General features: G+C 46.5%; 1 protein-coding gene across 2 annotated transcripts in view; it reads left to right on the forward strand.

Moving 5' to 3' along the window:
* The window catches only part of RUFY4 (RUN and FYVE domain containing 4), a 239,506-nt gene that overhangs the window by 106,728 nt on the left and 114,016 nt on the right, over window positions 1-18,762 (forward strand). The window contains exon 1 of one of the 2 annotated variants that reach the window (XM_069616818.1): window positions 3,536-4,352. The exons of the other annotated variant lie outside the window; for it this stretch is intronic. Coding sequence (XP_069472919.1) covers window positions 3,975-4,352 — 378 coding nt within the window. The 5' untranslated portion in view covers window positions 3,536-3,974. Of the gene's footprint in view, window positions 1-3,535; window positions 4,353-18,762 lie in introns of those variants that run through there. 2 annotated transcript variants of the gene reach the window in all.

Genomic DNA, 18,762 nt, shown 5'->3' on the forward strand with positions numbered 1-18,762 from the left:
ACACACTACTCAGACACATGCACATGTACACCAATCATGTCCATGATGTTGCCAAAAGCACCCATGTGTCACACCTCTCACATGCCCCAGTCCAGATACAGGGATGCAAACATGTGCACGTTGTTACATGCTTGCGCGCATCACACATTTCAACACAGACACCATTGATGTCGCAAATGCTTCAATGGACTCACATGCAGCAGTGACTGGGACATGCACAAAGACATCTGTACAGGAGGCATACCAGACATAAGGCCAAGGTGCACACTCCAACCACACGTCAACATGCACATGTACTATGGTGGACAAGAACACATGGACACTTACCAGTCGACTCCAGACGGAGCACCAAATCCAAGACCTGGGCGTGCAGCGCTGGGTAGAAGCGCTCCAGGTCCCGCATCTCGTCGGTGGTCAACCCCCCCGGTGCCCTCATTGGTCATCACCAGCCTTGAGGAGGTGCTGGTCCTTGTTGTGGGTCCTGGTCTTGAAGTCTTCCCAGTGCTTGTGTACATGATTAAAGTCAAGGGGTGCCACCCCCTCCGAGTTGATGGCACCCATGATGTCTGCCCAGATCTTCCTCCATCCTTCATTGCCGACTTGCGATGGTCCGTGGAAGAGGGCATCATGCTTCCCAGGACTTGCTCCAACAGGATGCCAACTTCCCTGAATGAGAAGCTGACAGCCCTCTGCCTCGTTGCCGGGGTGTTGCCACTTGCCTCAGATGGTGTTGGGTCAGACATGGCAACCCCCGAGGCAGGTGTAGGTGGGCAAGGTGGTCCTGGGTCTGGGCTGTGGAATGGTGGTATGGCATGTCGGGACTCTCCTGGATCAGCAGAGGTGGTCACCACAACAGGAGCACTGGCAATGGCTTTAGAGCAGGCACCAAAATGCAGGGCACATAGGCACCAGGCACACAGAGTGGGCAGGCAGCAGCAGATGGCTCGTAGGAGGCAGCTCGAGGCAGTTGGAGGCAGGTAAATTGGCTGGTAGGCAGCAGCGTGGGTCTTCCCTGTTACTCGCGTGGCCAGCTGGAAACAGAGTGACTCCGCACATGCGGAAACAGAGCGATAGCCTGGAATCAGAGGAAAGGCCCTAAGCGCGTAAGTTACTTGACACGCGCTGAATGTTGGGCGTTGCCCTTCAGTATCGGGTTAAAGGTGTGCGTAGGACAACATTGAAATGTATGTGCATTTCGTGGCAGACGGGCGAGTGGACTTTGGAGTATTTTGGGGTCCCACGTGAATTGTTCACTACTGTGACAGTGCATACTTCCTGATTTGGCAGGGGATTTGCCTCCGTGCACACATTTGATTTTTCTTTTTTTTCTACGAGGCAAATGGTGAGTCACGTACACATTTTTCATACTGTGGTTGCCCCTCTGTGTCACGTAGCCCCATTTTCGAGGTCATAGGACCTTATGTGTTGCTCGAGTATGCATTTTCTGTGTTGCTGGGTGCCACAGCGTACTATGTGACATTTTTACTTCACATGTGGGCTACAGAGGGGTTGCATACATAAAGTTTTGTTTTTGGGGTGCTTGTGTGTTACGTGCACTGTTTTTTTTTCCCAGGGGTTACATTGAGCCTTGCTGGAGCACAGTGGTATGTTTTATATCACGTACCATGCCCCCTCACTTAAATTTCCCAGGACAATTGTTAGCTGCACCTCCCATTGCGCTAATCCATCAGTGCCATGAATGGGAAGGGAGGCAAAGGTGGCTGAGGTGGCCGAGGTGGCCAAGGTGGCTTAGGTGGGCAAGGTGTCTGAGGTGGCCAAGGTGGGCGAGGTGGGCAAGGTGTCCGAGGTGTCCAAGCCCATGCAGGGAGAGCTATGCCCCCCACCCAACAGGGTCAGGGAGATGCATCTGATGCTGCCATCCCCAGCACCCTGGGTGCCCGACCAGCAGTGTCATCTGCCGTCCAGATCAGCCAGGGTGTGGAAGCTGCAGGGGCAGCTGTGGCTACCACCACCCAGGCTCAGGGTCACCCAGCCAGGACTGTAATGGTCCCGGCTCAGGCCAAGATTGACTGAGGGGCAGATTTCCATCTCCCTAAGGCCAATGGACGTGCAGTGCAAGCTACTGGCACCAGCACTAAGGGTCCCAGACCAGTGGTGGCATCTGCTGTCCGGAGCAGCCAGGGTGTGGAAGCTGGAGGGGCAGCTGTGGCTACCACCAACCAGGCTCAGGGTCACCCAGCCAGGTCTGTAGTGGTCCCAGCCCAGGCCCAGAGTGACTCAGGGGCAGATGTCCATCTCCCTAAGGGGAAGGGATGTGCGGTGCAAGGTACTGGCACCAGCACCCAGGTATGGATACCTGCAAGCCAGCCACCTGTCGTACCATCAGTGGGTGATGCCATGGCCCAGTCTACCAGTACTCCAGCCCCTACTGACCCAGGTGGTCCCAGTCACTCGGGGTCTGCACGACCTTGCAAGAAGCAAAAGCGTGCAGTGCGGGACAGGCTCCAACCCAAGGTACGGCACAGGAGCCCCACATGTCACGGAAGAAGAGCTTATGTAATGAGGAACTCGACATCATCGTGGACTACGTGTTGGAGCACAAACATGACATGCTTGTGCGGCCAGGGAGCACACATAACCTGCTCAGCGTATGGCCCACTGGCAGCGTGACACAGATCGTATAAACGCCATGAGCCATGAGAGGCGCACAGCTTATGAGATAGTGAAGCGTTGGAATGACCTTTGACGCCGAGCCAAGGATAAGCTGGGTGCTGCCTACGCCTCTACCCTTGTGACAGGAGGTGGGACACAGCCAGAGGACGAGGAACTCACTCCACATGAAGATATCGTCAGTGATCTGATTGATGTGGAGCAGATCCAAGGTGTGGGAGACCTGCCAATTTATAAGGAAATGTCCGGTGAGTGTTGATGCATGTGCGTCTCGGACATGTGTATGTTGCTTGGATGAAGTGTTATGATTGTCTTGCAGTTATGACTTCATTTACATTACTGCCATGGGTTAACCATGTCATGGTGGTGTGGTACATGCTTGTTGTCATGCAGACTGCATACAGACAATGTGGTGCACACCGGAACAATCCTCATTACCACTCCTGCTCACTCCTTCGATGTCACTCTCTGTCCAACCTCTCTTGGCCCTCTTCCAGCTACAACCTGTTATGGCGGATTGGCTGTGATGATCTTCCCATGCACACTCGTCTGTGAGGTCACCCTGCCAGCTGTATGTCCTCAGAGGTATTCTTCCTTTCAGCTCCTCCCTCCAGCAGCTCACTGTCTCCAGGAGACTGGGCATTCCTGTGCTGGCCTACTACGACAGACTATACCAATATTTCTGTGCTTCTACTTTCTTCCCTCTGCAACGCAGCCAGGACTGGACTGTGGGAATGGTCCTTTTGTTTTGGGGTCAGGTATCTCCCTTGGACTGTGATGATGGCACTGGCTCCCAGGCACCACCCGCACTTGGAGGGTCTTTACTGTATCCCTATCACCCACTGACAACACGTGACACCTGATTCATGCACTTGCCCTTACACTGCCGTCAGACTGCAACTTTGCCTTTCATGGTTATGGAGTTATGGTCTACGTTGACCCCGTTTCCATGTACTGCTCTGCCCCCTCACACTTCCAAACCCTGCTCTCCCCTTCTACATGCCTATTCACGTGCATGATGTCAATGTGACCTGGACTCATGGTGTTTCTGCCTTCATTCCATTCCACCACCCTAGCATCATAGCACCTTGTGACTCTTCTGTTTCTGGTAATTGGGATTTCCATGTCAAGACATGTCACAAGCATTGTACCTGGCTCTGGGGCAGAAGACATCAACTTCCATCTCATGCTGCTTGAGAGTTCAGGCATGGCCATGCTAGTGGCATCTGTGTATTTGCATCCGTGAAGTTGGTGACTCAACTATGCCAGTGTGGTGCTTGTGGGCGAAGCAGGTGCTATGCACCATGCACTACATGTGGTTTTGTGCTCTTTAACACACATCCATGTCTGCTTGCATGCTACCCTTGCCCTCCATTGACAATGCGTACTTGCCAGAGTTTGTGACATCACTGACATGGCAGGTTGATGTGTTGCATGACTACATTGTGATACCTATGTGTGTGGGCTATGTTATTTACAAGTGTCTTCATGTATTTTTCTGTCCATGTGCAGGGGATGAGGCACTGGATGCAGAGGAGGAGGTGGAGGAGGTACAGGAGAGTGGGCCGCAACCAGGCACCAGTGGAGGACATGGTGTGGTAGCCCATGAAGATCCACTGGTGCTACAGTCCATCCTGGGCATGACTCAATCTGTGTCCGCCTGTGAGGAAGCCTATGGCTCTGGTGGTGAATCGGACATGGATTCTTTGGTGCTGTCGCAGGTGAGTGAATCAATTCCTGTTCCTGGGACAGCTGTTCAAGGGCCTGGTTTCCTTGTGCCCAGCTGCATGGGGCCCGCCAACGCATTGGCTGTGTGCCAACAGGCTACAATGTGTGGGAGCAGTCCATGTAGTCTGTTGCACAACAACAGGGGGCTTCATATGAGATGTTGGCTCAGGGCATGGATAGGGTGGCCAATTCCACTCTCCCGCCAGAAAGACAAATGGAGCTCCAGCAGCAGGCATTGCGGTCCACATGCCGCTCACACATGCTCCACATGCAGGCCAGCAACAGGTGCTGACGGACAGAAATGTGTTCTCTGCACGCCGCCATGGCTGCAGAGGGTCAGGCCCACAGGGCTGCCCTGAGGGAAGAGGCTAGGTCACTGCGAGTTGCACTGGCTGCGCTCGAGGCAGCACACAGTAGACGGTCAGAAGAGCAGATGCAACAGTTGATGCACACCCTCTCTGTGGAACTGCGAGCCACCCGTGAGGTGTTGCAAGCAGAACTACGTGCATCTCATGACGTGGTGCGAGCAGAACTCTGTGCATCCCGTGAGGTGATGCATGCAGACATCCGTCCATCATGTTGCAGATGCAAACATCTCAGTCCTGCATGACCGCTGCCATGGAGGACCAGGATAGGGCTATACGTGGTGAGCCTCCCTTACTATTGACACCTTCTATTGCTACACCAGAGGGTGGTGACAGCAGCGACAGCTCACCCAATCCATGATGGCGTGCGGACCACAAACCCATGGAGGGGTATTTCTTTTTTTTTTTTTGTCGACATCAACACATGTGGGTGTTGAGGTGCACCCTGTCCATCCACCCTCCTCAGTGGTCCCTCTCTGCCCCCCGGTCCACAATGGGCATTTTTGATTTCTTTTTATCTTTTATTTTGTCTATTGTGCATTTATGTGACAGTGTGCTGCTTTGTGTGGCAACCGAGGGCATCCACTGGAAGTTCCAGTTGAGCCTCTTAAGGGCTTGTCTCATGTTGGTACACTCCTTGTTTGTGCCTTAGGGTCCAGACACATATATGACTCCTGCTTCCCCTTTCCATGGGCTTCCAAGGAGTGCAGCGTGTGAAAGTAACTTATTCAGAGGCATTGAGGTTCTGTTTCATCTGTGGGCAGTCTCAAGTCCAACCTGTGTATACACACCTAGTGGGATTCATGATTGTTTGTCCAGTGCATGGTTGGCATCCCTTTTTTTTTAACATTGAGATACATCCTTTGTTCATGTTGCTTCTTCAAATATTTGCTTGCCTGTCTCCATTGTTGTTTGCCTTCCTGCTGTATGCGCTTCCATGCCACCTTTATTCGGCAGGCCAATGCTACAAATAGAAGGGTGCCATGTGGTAGTTAGGGCACATTGAGGCACTTTTGGTATTCTGATTGGTGACTGTCAGACATATTCACTGTTGTGTCCTGTGTTTCTGGTATGTTATACTGTCCAATTGATGTTCCTGTGTGCATTATTCTTTTGATCTGTGAGAGCGAGTTATTTCAGTACTAGTTCAGTTTATCGTTGAACGCTTTGTGACAGTACTGTTATGTTTTGGCCATTTATGTGTCACTTTTGACGTTTATTGCCATTGCATGGTGTGGCAACCAGGTGACATGAGGTTGGGGAGGCTTTAGGTTACATACAGGCATTTGGATGTGTATTTTTGCATGGGTTTGGTGGCATACTGCATCTTCGATGTGTGCCATTTGTGCACACAAGATTGTGTTCGTCTTAGTTGTAAGGGATGCACACAATGTAGCACTTCCAAGGACAGATTCTCAGGGTGGTAAGGATGGGACAGATGATTGTCCCTTTGTCATCATCGATTGTCACCTGGAATGCACCAGGCCTGTGTGCACTCTGCAGGAGTTGGATTTTAGGCGAAACATTGTGCCACAAGCTGGGTACGGGCAGCCTCGCCATTTGCCCTTTCCCCTCCCATGCGCAGCAGCCGTGCATATGGTTGGAATGTGGGGGCACCACCATATCCACCGGTACGCCCCGATGTGTTGCAACGCTGTGCAGGACACATGCTGCCACAATGATCCAGGACACTACTGGTGGTGCTTATAGAAGCTCTCCACCAGAGTGGTCATGGGAGCGGAAGCGTGACTTTAGCACTCCGCCTGTACGCTCCACTATGTCCCTAGTTGCAATATGTGCTGCGTTGTATTTTACCTGTGGTGGTGTAGTGGGGTTCCGTATTGGCGTCATCATGTAGGTGCTCAGTGGGTAGGCACTGTCCCCTGTGGAGGTGAGATGGTTTGTCAGTGGTGTGGTTTGGTCTGTGTGAGGCATGCATGCATTTGCAGGCCCATTTGTACTCATCAATGAGCCATGTGTTGCCATGCCTCCCAGCTTCCAGGGCTCGGTGTAGGGGTGACATTTTGTATATGAAACTATCATAGGTGGGCCCTGGATGGTTAGCATATAAAGAGGTAATGATTCCCTTGCCATCACATACAACTTGCACGTTGATGGAATGCTAGTGCTTGAGATTCTGATAGATGTGTGCAATCAATGGCACAAAGCACTTTAGGGAAGTGCGCAACCCCGTAAAAGTCTTAAAACACGGCCTGCCTTTCTGCAGGTTTTCTGGGCCTGTATATGTGCCTGCGGACTGAGGGGTGTGCAGTCATGATTGCCAACACCTGGTGTAGGCAGCGTGACTGTGTGGCCTGTGGAATGCCCCCGACAATGGCAGTTTCCCGCTGAAATGACCCAGTGGCCAAAAAATGCAGTACATTGAGCACCTTTTGCAAGGGGCTCAGTGCTTGGGAGCATAGGGTGGGTGATGTGAAGTCATCTTCCCACTCCCTGACCAGGTGTAGGATGATATGAGGTGGAAGCCTATACCTGCCATAGACCTGGTCATCAGGCGTCCCAAAAAGGCTGGTCCTGGGTAAAGAAATGTGGGCCCTAGCTATCCTCCTCCTCCTGCGTTGTCCCACGGTAACTCCTGGGTAGAGAAATGTGGGCCCTAGCTATCCTCCTCCTCCTGCGTTGTCCCACGATCACTGCTGCGAAAAATGGCACATTCATCGTAGCTGTATCTGCGCGTTTCTGTTTTGCGTGTCTATTTATGCATCGTATTTGTGTGCTGCGACGCTTACACCAGCTTTCGCTTGGCGGACGTGTTTCCGGAATAGAGTGTCTTTTCCCATGCACCGGTGAGCCCTGTTTGATTCCATGAATACGTGTTGTAAGCGCGCGTGTGGGCGTTGCGAGTATTTTACTGTGGTATTTCCCACGTAACACCCACATTTGCGCTTGTTGTTCCTCATTCCACGTGTTCCGCCTCCTTTTTAGGTGACAGCGCAAGATGGTATGCCCTTTCGCTGGGAATCTTGCACAAGGCGTTCGTAGTGTCGCAATGACGTGTTGGACCCATGCTGATTCCTCACAAGTCTCTGGGAAGCCACGCGCATTGTGTTCCATGAATCAACAAAGGGGTGCTTGCGTGCGTTTTCGCACACAAGTTCCCCTTTTTAGGCGCAATTAATTCCATGAATCAGGCAGAAAGTTGTATCCGAGAGAAATCCAGAAGTTTCAAAGAGCACTTAATTAGACAGAAGTGATATCTGAACTAGAAATAGAAAATCTTCTGCTGCCCAACATTTTGCAGAATGTGTACAGAATAGTGCAGACTCTCATAAAATGGGGCATCTAAAAATAGTGCATGTGCTGTTTTTAGATGCTCCATTTGTGGACATGCGCAGGTTACCTTATTCTCAAATGTGACATGCACACTTCCAAGGGGCTTAGCGGAAAGCGCAAATGACATGCTGCCCAGCCCCATTAAATACTTTAGTGTCAGGAGCTGTCAACACTAATGTATTGCAGGCAGCTTGTACCCACCTGGTTACTGGGAGCTCCTTTCACCATGATGGGCCCTTAAGGGGCCTGTCCCAGTGAAATGTCAACACACAAAAAACAATATCTATCCCTGTTTGACAGCTAGTACTCCAAGTGGTACAGTACCAGTTCATACCACTGCTGTCACACTTAAAAGAATGGCATGACAGTGTCACCAAAGACCCTGTCATGCAATGTGCACCCCCATACGCGATTCAAAGGGGGGTATCTTAATATTGCACACATTTTAAATTGCATCCTCTTTGTGAATTTGAGATGCACTTGAAAATGGGCAAAAACACCACTGTGTGCAAATGTGCAAAGAGGTGAAAACGCACATCAGGCTGTGCGCATCTGAGATGCACACATCCCGATGCCCTATGTGGATTTAAATGCACCTTTGTTGCTGCAAGTGATGCGATGCATTAGGAAGTTTTCAGAATCTGACCCATGATGTCACAGACTTCTTGTTTGGTTTTGGAAAAGTTTTTTTCACACCGAAACGTAGAGACGTACACAACTTTTTGTTTCATTTAAAAACATTTGTGATTTTTTTTTTCTTTTTTTACAGCATTAACACCCTGTCGAATGAATAGCAATACCTCTTTGAGTTTATTTAATCACTAATGTTTGAATTCATCTTTTGTTCGCTTCCATTGATAAGGAAAAGGTATTTGACACCCAAAGTTTATTTTCTATGCTCAATGTGGTTCTCTGAGATGCATTTCTTTCATGTTTGCTAATGATTTCTTGACGGTGTTTGTTTGTCAGCAGACACTGGGAATATAATGGCCACTTTCTAGCATTGTGTAGCCTGTCACCGTTCTGATTATTGCTCACAATATATTGCTTCTTAAGCTAATGGTGCTGTGTTGGTGATTCGCGCTTTGCCGCAGAGGTAAGTATTTCCTTTTAGATACTACTCTCTTATTCACAGTCAGTTTAGTTATGCTCGTCACTCATGTTGGCATTGTCAGCCGACACGTGTTTTGACACTTGGTCGTTCTCAAGGCTGTACATTTGTTGTCAAAGTGCATAGCAAATTATAACACATAATATCAAGATTCATAATACAAAATTTAAATTAAGATTAAAGAAAAAAAACAAGACAGTGTGGATAATGTTACATAGCAGTGGGGGCAGATGGTCGGAACATAAGAGAAAAAAAAACAACCAAGGATATGACTTCCTTTGTAACTCATACTTGATAATAGTTTAACATGTCATCATTAACATTTAACATTATACATTTTAGTCCATTAATTATTGCTCGATATTCCGTCACATGGGTCGGTCTTGTGTTGCACCCCATAGCCCGTGCCAGATATATGGGAGTGTGAGTTCTTAACCATAGTTGTGGGTGTACGTGACAGCTAAGCTATTGGTTAGTGGACTGTAATTTTTGGGTAGGTGATATGCAAAAGTGTCATGCCACCCACTTGCCGCAGTGTTGTGGTTTGTGTCACATGAAGTATGCATAAGGAATATTACCATTTAGTCTTGATGTCCACACTGTCTTGTTCTTTTTCTTTAATCTCAATTTTAATTTTGTGTTATGAATCTTGATATTATGTGTTAGAATTTGCTCTGCACTTTGACAACAAATGTACAGCCTTGAGAATGCATGGCCACGTGTCGAAACGCGTGTCAGCTGACAATACCAACATGAGTGACGAGCATAACTAAACTGACTTTGAATAAGAGAGTACTATATAAAATGAAATAATTATCTCTGCGGCAAAGCGCAAATCACTAAACAACACCATTAGCTTGAACCATTATTGGCAGTAATTAGGGTAATATCTCTCAGTGCAGGCGAACACAGCTAGCCAACATCACTAATGTTAAATGTTAAAGGTATTTGTACCGCAGACCGTCACCAACGGAATTGGTCCCAGGCGCTCTGGCGGATCTGTAAACGATAAGGGGGGGGGGGTAGTAAGGTGAAGAAGGAGTAGGATAGTGAGAGGAGTGGTGTTCTGTTGGCAGCTTCAGCTCCGTATACACCAGATGCTGAGCTTTGGTGCAGGTATTGGATCGGTGTCAGTCCGCGTGTGCTGTTGCTCCGGCTTCTGTGTTGTTGCAGTGTTGTGAAGTGCGTGCGGCTTGTGGTGCGAGAGATGGTTGTGTGAGTTTTTGAGTGAGATAAGTATGCAGAGTTTGAGGTTATATTGGTTAGTGGGTTACCTGACCTTTAGCATGCTAACATTCACAGTATTGTTTAAGTGTGGCACCCGTTGGTCTTCACAATCCTATCTAGATGCGGCGCATCTAGGTGTGGGCATGCCAACATTCACAGCCCCATCTAGATGCGCCTCAGGCTGGTGTTCACAGCTCTAAGTGTGTCACATGCCAACATTCAAGTTTCATCTAGGTGCCGGTATGCTATCCTTCAGTCAAAATCCTATCTAGATGCGACGCAGGCCAATGTCCATAATTCTATCCAAGCCTGGACATGCCAACCTTCACAATTCTAGCCAAGTGTGGACATGCTAGGATTACCAATTCCATCTTGACGCGACGCAGGCCATTGTTCACAATCCATCCAAGTGTGGACATGCTAATATTCACAATTCTATCTAGATGCAACGCAGGCTAATGTTCACAACTCTATCCAGGCGCGGACATGCCAGCACTCACAACTCCATCTAAGTGCGGACATGCCAATATTCACAATTCTGTCTAGGTGCGACGCAGGCCAATGCTCACAATTCTATCCAGGCGTGAACATGCCAACATTCACAATTCTATCTAATTGTGGACATGCTAATATTCACAACTCTATCTAGGCGTGGACATGCCAACATTCACAATTCCATCTAAGTGTGGACATGCTAATATTCACAATTATATCTAAGTGTGGACATGCTAATAGTCACAATTCTATCTAAGTGTGGACATGCCAATATTTACAATTCTATCTAAGTGTGGACATGCTAATATTCACAATTCTATCACTGATACAAGGGCAATGGCGGACCAGCAAACGATTATACCCTACGAAACCCGATATTGCTTTTTATTTTACTTAGCCCTTTGAATGGTTGTAAACAATATACTGTGCTGAACCTGTGTATTTTATTTTTAGCACTTCACAAAGGGATATAGTGCTCCTGAAATATGGTGTACTTTACAAAAGGCTAAGTGAGAGTTGATTAAAATTGAATAGGTTGGATCGTTCCGCATTTGTGGTTCTTTTTGCATGTTTATATTTAGGAGGATTTAATGAGTGAATTCCTTCTTTTCTAATTTACTGCTCTCACTTCATTAGAAGGGAAGTCAATCCATATTAAATTCTGCGTTCGGCTCCCTCTTGCATCCTCGACTGTGCACCTTCTCCTTCTTGCATTGGCCTTGCCGGTCAGGTTTCCTCTTTCTCCGCAACCGGCCAGGTCCCCGTTGCATCTCTGCTTCTTTCCACCTTTCCTTCAGTTCCCTCGTCAGGCAACCAGAGTCTGGTTACACAATCCTCCAGGGCGGCTTGACAAAGTATGTAGTCCGTCTTTGCTTTTTATCATCTAGGCTGCCTCTAGTAAGCTACACTGCATATGTTGGTTCAGAGTTGGGCTTTTGCCTCCTTGCCGGATCTTATTTTTGTCAGTGATGATTTGTATTCTACCTGGGTAAACTTCACTCTTCTTCATCCCAGTAGGATTAAGTCCTCCACTCTAGTAAAATACATAGAGGTGTGGGGGACTAGAGCGGATTGAGTTGGGTGCAAAAAGAGTGGGGACAGTAATGGAGCTGGTGAAAACCGCATTCTACCAAGACTATCGTCGCTGGTCCCATGGAGGGTTTCCCTCCCCATGAGATTAACCTGCTGAGCACCATCCCCAGGGGGACTATCAGGTTGCATCCTAACCTCCCTGGCCTCATGGGAAAAGTTTCGCCCAATGGGTGCAGTGACACTAACCCTGGATTTGTCACAATACATATACTAGGGTTTAATTTACGCTGAAAGGCCTCAAAAGTCAAATAAAAGCCATCATCCAACTTTCAGCATTTAATAGGCCCAACATTTTATTTTGCAATTTGCTGACACAAATTCAGTAAAACACAGTTTAGAACAAATTCCTTCTCTAATCTCATGAAGCAATTAAGCCAAGCAGATGAAACATAAGACGAGGATCTAGATATAGGCAGAAGGTCAAGGACCCAATTCTCTAGGGACATTTTTAACGAATAAGATAGCCAATAAATAAACAACCACATTAGTGTCTTGTGAGGTAATGGACGCCTCAGAAAATCACGCTTGAGTTTACGTGTATTTGGCCCTCAAAAATATGAGGCAATGTAAGACACAGCAGTTCACACGTTAGATTACATTTTAATAAGCAGTAAAACAGTATAAAAGGGGGCATAAGATTAGCTTGAGACTAGCCTTAGAAGAACCTGAGAAGACAAAGGCCGAGGTGCGGAACCCCATCCGTGCATGTAGGCAAAGCAGAGAGAAGAAGCCTGGAAGATCTGAAGATGTGGGAAGCCCTGCAGATATGAACTCTGACAACGGTGACATCTGCTTGCAACTGAAGACGCGGGTATGACCAGCCATAGTTACAACAGAAACACATTATTTTGCATTATCTTTTTAGAAGCACACACCTGCTGTTCATATTAAGTTAATAATTAACATTATTCAAAGGGAGCAAGGAAAGGCATGACGGAAAGCACTTTGAGAATTCCTAGTGAGATACAAAGAGAAGCCTTTTGAGAATATAGTTCCTAGTCCATTAGCAGATACACAAAAGATTAGGACAGAGACAAGGAAGCATTTGGGAAACTCTCTTTTTGATTACACAGTACAGCAAGTATAGAGATGAAGGAGCAATGTAAGCACGCTAGTTTGAAGTCCCAAACCTACATTATAGGCACTGCAACTGAGGCCTACATATCATTATTGATTGAGAACAATACACTAAGCATGATTCAGGTTAGGCCTTCCTGCACAGTATGGTGGCAATACATGGCAGCACACTTTTGTGCAGCACCACATTTTTAGGCATATCACGTACGTACGTACGTACGTACGTACGTACAGACAGAAATGTTTTAAGAGAGTAAAATACATTTACAACCAGTGTGTAGTATTTTATTGTGTAGCATGGACTCATGAAGGGTAGATATCTTTTGTAAGAAGGTGCATTAGCCTAAGTTGCATTTTGTGTTATGTTGATTAAGATGTTTATCAGCACCATGAAGATTGATTGTTTTTAATAAGTACCCTTTCATAATGTACCAACTCGCGCATCGAAGTGGGCTCCAAGTGGACTGTTGGGCTGTCTGGGCTGCTCGGAACTTTGTGAAAGAAGTTATTATCTGCAGGCGCCAGACTCATATGGAACTTTCTTCTTGTTTACTGCAGCGCCGTGCGTGAGAGGAAACCCCTGGAAGGCGAAACATTGTACTGGGAAACACATCAAGTAATGAACTCAGTTACTCACCTTCTCAATAAGAACTGCCGCGGCATCGCCGCGGCACCTCATTGGAGTCTCCCAATTGTATCTACTTGTTTGCTAGCTTCCATTAATTAACTTAGCCCCTTTTCTATTTTTCTCGCAGTCACTTTCACGCTTGCTCCGCCCCGCCTCTGCTGCTCGGCCCCTGCTGACGTCGACGCCGACGTCCTATTTAGCCCTTGCGCACGCGCATCGCGCGCGCGCATCGAAGTGGGCTCCAAGTGGACTGTTGGGCTGTTAGGCAGTGAGGCGGGGTGTGCGGGGCAAGTAAGTATTTGCAACAATTCACTAATTGCCTTGGTCATTCAAAACTGTGATAAATGGTTGCAAGCTTGCGAAGTGGGCATCCCTTGAAATCTCTGTCCCCAAAAATACCGAAACTAAACAGAAAAAATAAAAAAATTCCTTTCCCAAAAGTTATGGAAAATTCAAGCGCTTATGGGGGGAGTGCGAGCTCTACTCTAGCATCTCAATGGGGGTCAATCACTGACCACGACCTAATAAAACATGAGGTGGCCTTCGGATACGCTCGATCCCAGGCACAAATACCAGCTAATAAAGGATCTATTACCGCTGAGTGCAAAGTGCACGCTGGAAAGCTGTCACCTAAATCTTCCCGGAAAAGCTTTCTCAGTATGCGCATGGATACTGATGTCCTGGGGTCTGCGCATGCTAATGAAAACACCCCGTCCTCCCCTTCTGACAATTCTATATTAGCGCGTGTGGTACTTGCTGCTTTGGAAAAAAGGGTGAGATTATCAGTGGGTCCTTCGACTCCTGTCACACTCACGAGTTCAAAAAAAGCTGATGTCCATATGCACTGCAAGGAGGAGTTACAGGGGGAGGACTTGAAGCTTTCTCCTCCTCGCCTTGCCAACATAATTCAATCTCCCAAGATGCCTGTTTCTAGCTTATGGCCATCATCCCCGATTTGTTTATCTTCTCCTAATAAGCAGCCGTGTGTAACCAATCATTTGGGTATAGATACCCCCGATTCACCTGTGAAACAGACATCGGTGCACCCCCTGGGTTTTGACATATTGGAACCTACAGGGGACATACAATCTCTTGAGGCATCTTACCCAGTCCTTACAAGGATACTCAATTTATTAGATCGTGGTCACGAATACACTCACTACGAACTAAGAGATTGCAAAACAGCCCTCACAGAAATCCTATTGAAAATCACCAAACTTGAGGGCTTTATATTTGCAGATACTCTGCGACTGGTTCCTGATGGACCCAAACCATTGATAAAGGGACTTCTTACTGGAACCTCAGCAACCACCCAAACAGACTTCCCACACCTACTTGCTAACGAATCTAATGATATGAATCCTCCCCCCACCACGTATGCATTTCCTCAATCCTTTGCTCAAACATTGATGGCCCCCAAACCTTCTGATACATGCCAGATTCTCACATACAGCCAACTATGTAGCAAAGTGGCTTCACATGCTGAAAAATTGGACCAACTTTTATTTTTTCTCCAACCCAATCTAGGAGAGGAAGAATTGGGTCCACCTGTGTTCGCCAAGGAGGAGGTGCATTCTCTGTATCCTGATAGCCCTTCAGCGCTAACTAATTTATTTAAGTTAGACACCCCAGTGGTTGCTGTGCCCATGAATATTCCATCTACACTTCCCATTACACATGTCCCGACTGCTAAAAGTTCTTCGAAATCTGAAGAGCGATCCTTCACATCAAGGAAGGAAAAAAGGTTATTCTTTCGTGCCTTAAAAAGAAAAGCCACTCGGGAAAAAGTCTCTAAATCTCTGCAACAGGACTCGATTCCACCCGTAAAGGGTATTGAAAAAATTAAACTAGAGACAGGGAAGTCCTATGCTCCTACAGCACAGGCAAATATCATAGCATTGCAACTACACTCAATTGATGAGGAACCTGAGGAATCACTCTCCAATAAAAACTTAAAAAAACAGTATAATCAAATGAAGCATTCTATGAATGAAGAGTGTGGCCGTTCCTCATCTCAAATGCACTTATCCAACTTTTTCAAACCATTAGATAACAAAATTACTCAAACAGGTGGGTGCGCCAAACCTCTGTCGCACAATAGTGAGAATGACATGGTGACTACAATTCCAGAAGGGATGATTTTGACAAATCATGAATCTCCTTTGGCACCTCAGCCAGGCCTAAGCCGAGAGATTGACAAGAAGAATTCACCTGCCTGTAATACAAAAGGCATAGATAAGAACCAACTTAGGCAGGGCGCACCTCCTAACAATCTGGGGAGGGAGTACGAACCACCAGGCGAATCTGCAAAGTCATCTACCACCATAATAGGATGGGAAATCATATCATTCAAAAAAGGCATAAAGCGACTAAATAGATCTGCTTTGATGCAAGCCTTTAATCGAATACCTGGTCTTCGCACATTGACCTCACATGACATAGAATGGATAACATTGCCACCTATTCAAAATAATCGCATGGTATGCAAAGTGCAATCGGCTATCATAACTAATCTCCTCTTGCAATACACTGAGGAGTTGCGGTTTATTGGCTTAATGCCGTATCCGTTTGACTCAATCGATGATGCCATATCTTTCAATGAAACACCCTTAGCACCCCCTCCTGATCAACCCCCAAAACTGGTCCCTGGCGAATTGCAGAGTGGGGTAAACCCAGAGGTGATTGCTCAATTAGTAACACTATCTAACTCCAGTAAGGATTGGTCATGGCTGGTTGCATTGCAAAATACTTGCAACCCTGCCATGAACAATATCCCCAATTAGGTAACATGTTCCATTATCGATTGTATCCTGGAATTCTTGTGGCTTTAGCAATTTGTCAGCATGGTTTAGAAATTTGCATGGTGAAATGAAATATGATATTATGCTATGCCAAGAAACTATGTGCACTCATGAACTCCTGATATCTGGATACACTGTCTTGCAAGTAAATGCTCAACGTGGTTCTAGTGGTCGACCGTACGGAGGTCTGGCGATATGCATAAACACCGCACTAAATATACAGTTATTCAATGTTTTCAAAGCTCAGGCAACGTTGGCTGTTTTGATTGTAATCAAGGGAGTGGATTCTACGCCTCTCCTCCTGGTATCGTTATATCACAATCCTGTAATGATCTCCCTACCGGACGTATTTCAAGAGTTGGATACGCTATTTGACCAAACATTGACACTCCATCCCAATTGTAATATTATATTGGGAGGGGACTTCAATGCTAACTGCTTGAAAACTAATCTAGCCTCTGCAAATTGTGGAGGCATGCACCAATCTAGGTATAGAGGTAAATTATGGTTGGATTACTTGGAAGCATGGGAACTTGACATCCTCCCTTTTAGCACCAATGATGCGTGCAATACCTGGAGAAGAGGTGAGAGATCTACTTGTATTGATTACTTTGCCCTCTCGCGAGGACTACAGTCCATTTCTAGTAATACAACAATATACGATCCTGGGCTCAGTGACCACTACATGATTCACTTTAACCTTCAACTACATATTGGGCATTTACCCATTGATAATCAACAAGGGTTTCTAGTAGGAGATCGGCCTGGCCTATCGCTTCGTTGGACTACCACCCTTTGCGATAAGGTCAATGATATGATCTACTCACAATTCCAACTGTATCAAAGATCTACCTCCTACATCCTCACGTCAAACCGTGATCTTGATGTGCTATTTAATATAACGTCTGAGATAATACAATCCTTGCGTATCAAGGCAACAAGTACCGTGCTTGGCCCGCCCCCGCAACATTCCGATTTTATTGTGAAAGCTAAAAGAGCAAAGAGAATGGCTCTGAGGCAGCTCCTCCAAATGGCTCCAAATTGGGCGAGCTATTGCATAGAAAAAAAAAGGATACTAAATACATTTCGGAACCAATGTAGGGATCACAGGCACTTCATTCAAAATCAGCTGAATCAAAATATGTTCAACACACTCTGTCACAGAGACAGAAGATCTACCTGGAGTTTCCTTAGGGCAGGAACCTCTGTACTTTCCACCGACCAGTCAGCATCGATCTCAGCACATACATGGAGTACTTACTTTGAAAAAAAATTTGTTCTCCCAACAACATTTGAAACTCTGAAATTTAAATGGACCCATTTGGCTCTTGCGTCCTTCCCACTATGGGAGATTCCTATTATTGAAGCCACCATATCTGCCCTTAAATATTCAAAGGCAGCCGGTCCTGATGGGATTCCATCTTGTGTATTTAAACGATATCCCACTATGTGGGCTGGTATATTGAAGCAACTGTTCGACACCATGCTGCTAACTACAGCTACTCCACCGTCTTGGTTAAATTCTATCATTGTCCCCATCTACAAAAAAGGATCAAGATCTGATCCAAGCAACTTTCGACCGATAGCACTTATCGATACAGCCGCAAAGGTATTTGCCATTTTGCTTCTAGGTGAACTACAAGCGATTATTGGCGACCTTAAGATCTTATCCAAGTTTCAAATTGGCTTTCGCGCAAGGATGGGTACACCCTTAAATGCGTCAATTATGGCGCATCTTTTAGCCAAGCATAAAATTAAGGATTCAGGGCCCTTATATATGGCCTCGATCGACCTTACATCTGCTTTTGACTCAGTAATACGAGCACTGTTGTGGAAAAAAATGGTTGAGATGAAGATACCCCTTTACATTATACAATTAATAGCAAAACTCCATACAAATAAAGCCTACTTAGTAAGGGTAAATAACGAAGGAGCAACAACTAATCCAATAAACATCGGCATAGGTGTCAAGCAGGGCTGCAATCTAGCAGCCACCCTATTCAATCTCTACCTCTGTGGTATCAATGAGATTTGGAACACCCATATTTCTTATCCAGCAAGGCTTGGCCACTTGAAGATTCAATGGTTAGCCTTTGCGGACGACATTGTATTGTTTGATCGAACGCCTAAAGGTATGCAAATTAAACTAGACCTATTTGCATCCTACTGCTCGACACATAATCTAAAATGCAATGTTGAAAAATCTAATATAGTAGTGTTCAGAAACCTTAAAAAGGGTAATATTACACGAAAGTGGAGCCTTGATAATTTTCCTCTAACCACAGTTACTCAAATTCGCTATCTCGGTTACAC

Source organism: Ambystoma mexicanum, chromosome 9 (genome assembly GCF_040938575.1).
Source record: "Ambystoma mexicanum isolate Mex_15411 chromosome 9, UKY_AmexF1_1, whole genome shotgun sequence".
Classification (NCBI taxonomy): domain Eukaryota; kingdom Metazoa; phylum Chordata; class Amphibia; order Caudata; family Ambystomatidae; genus Ambystoma; species Ambystoma mexicanum.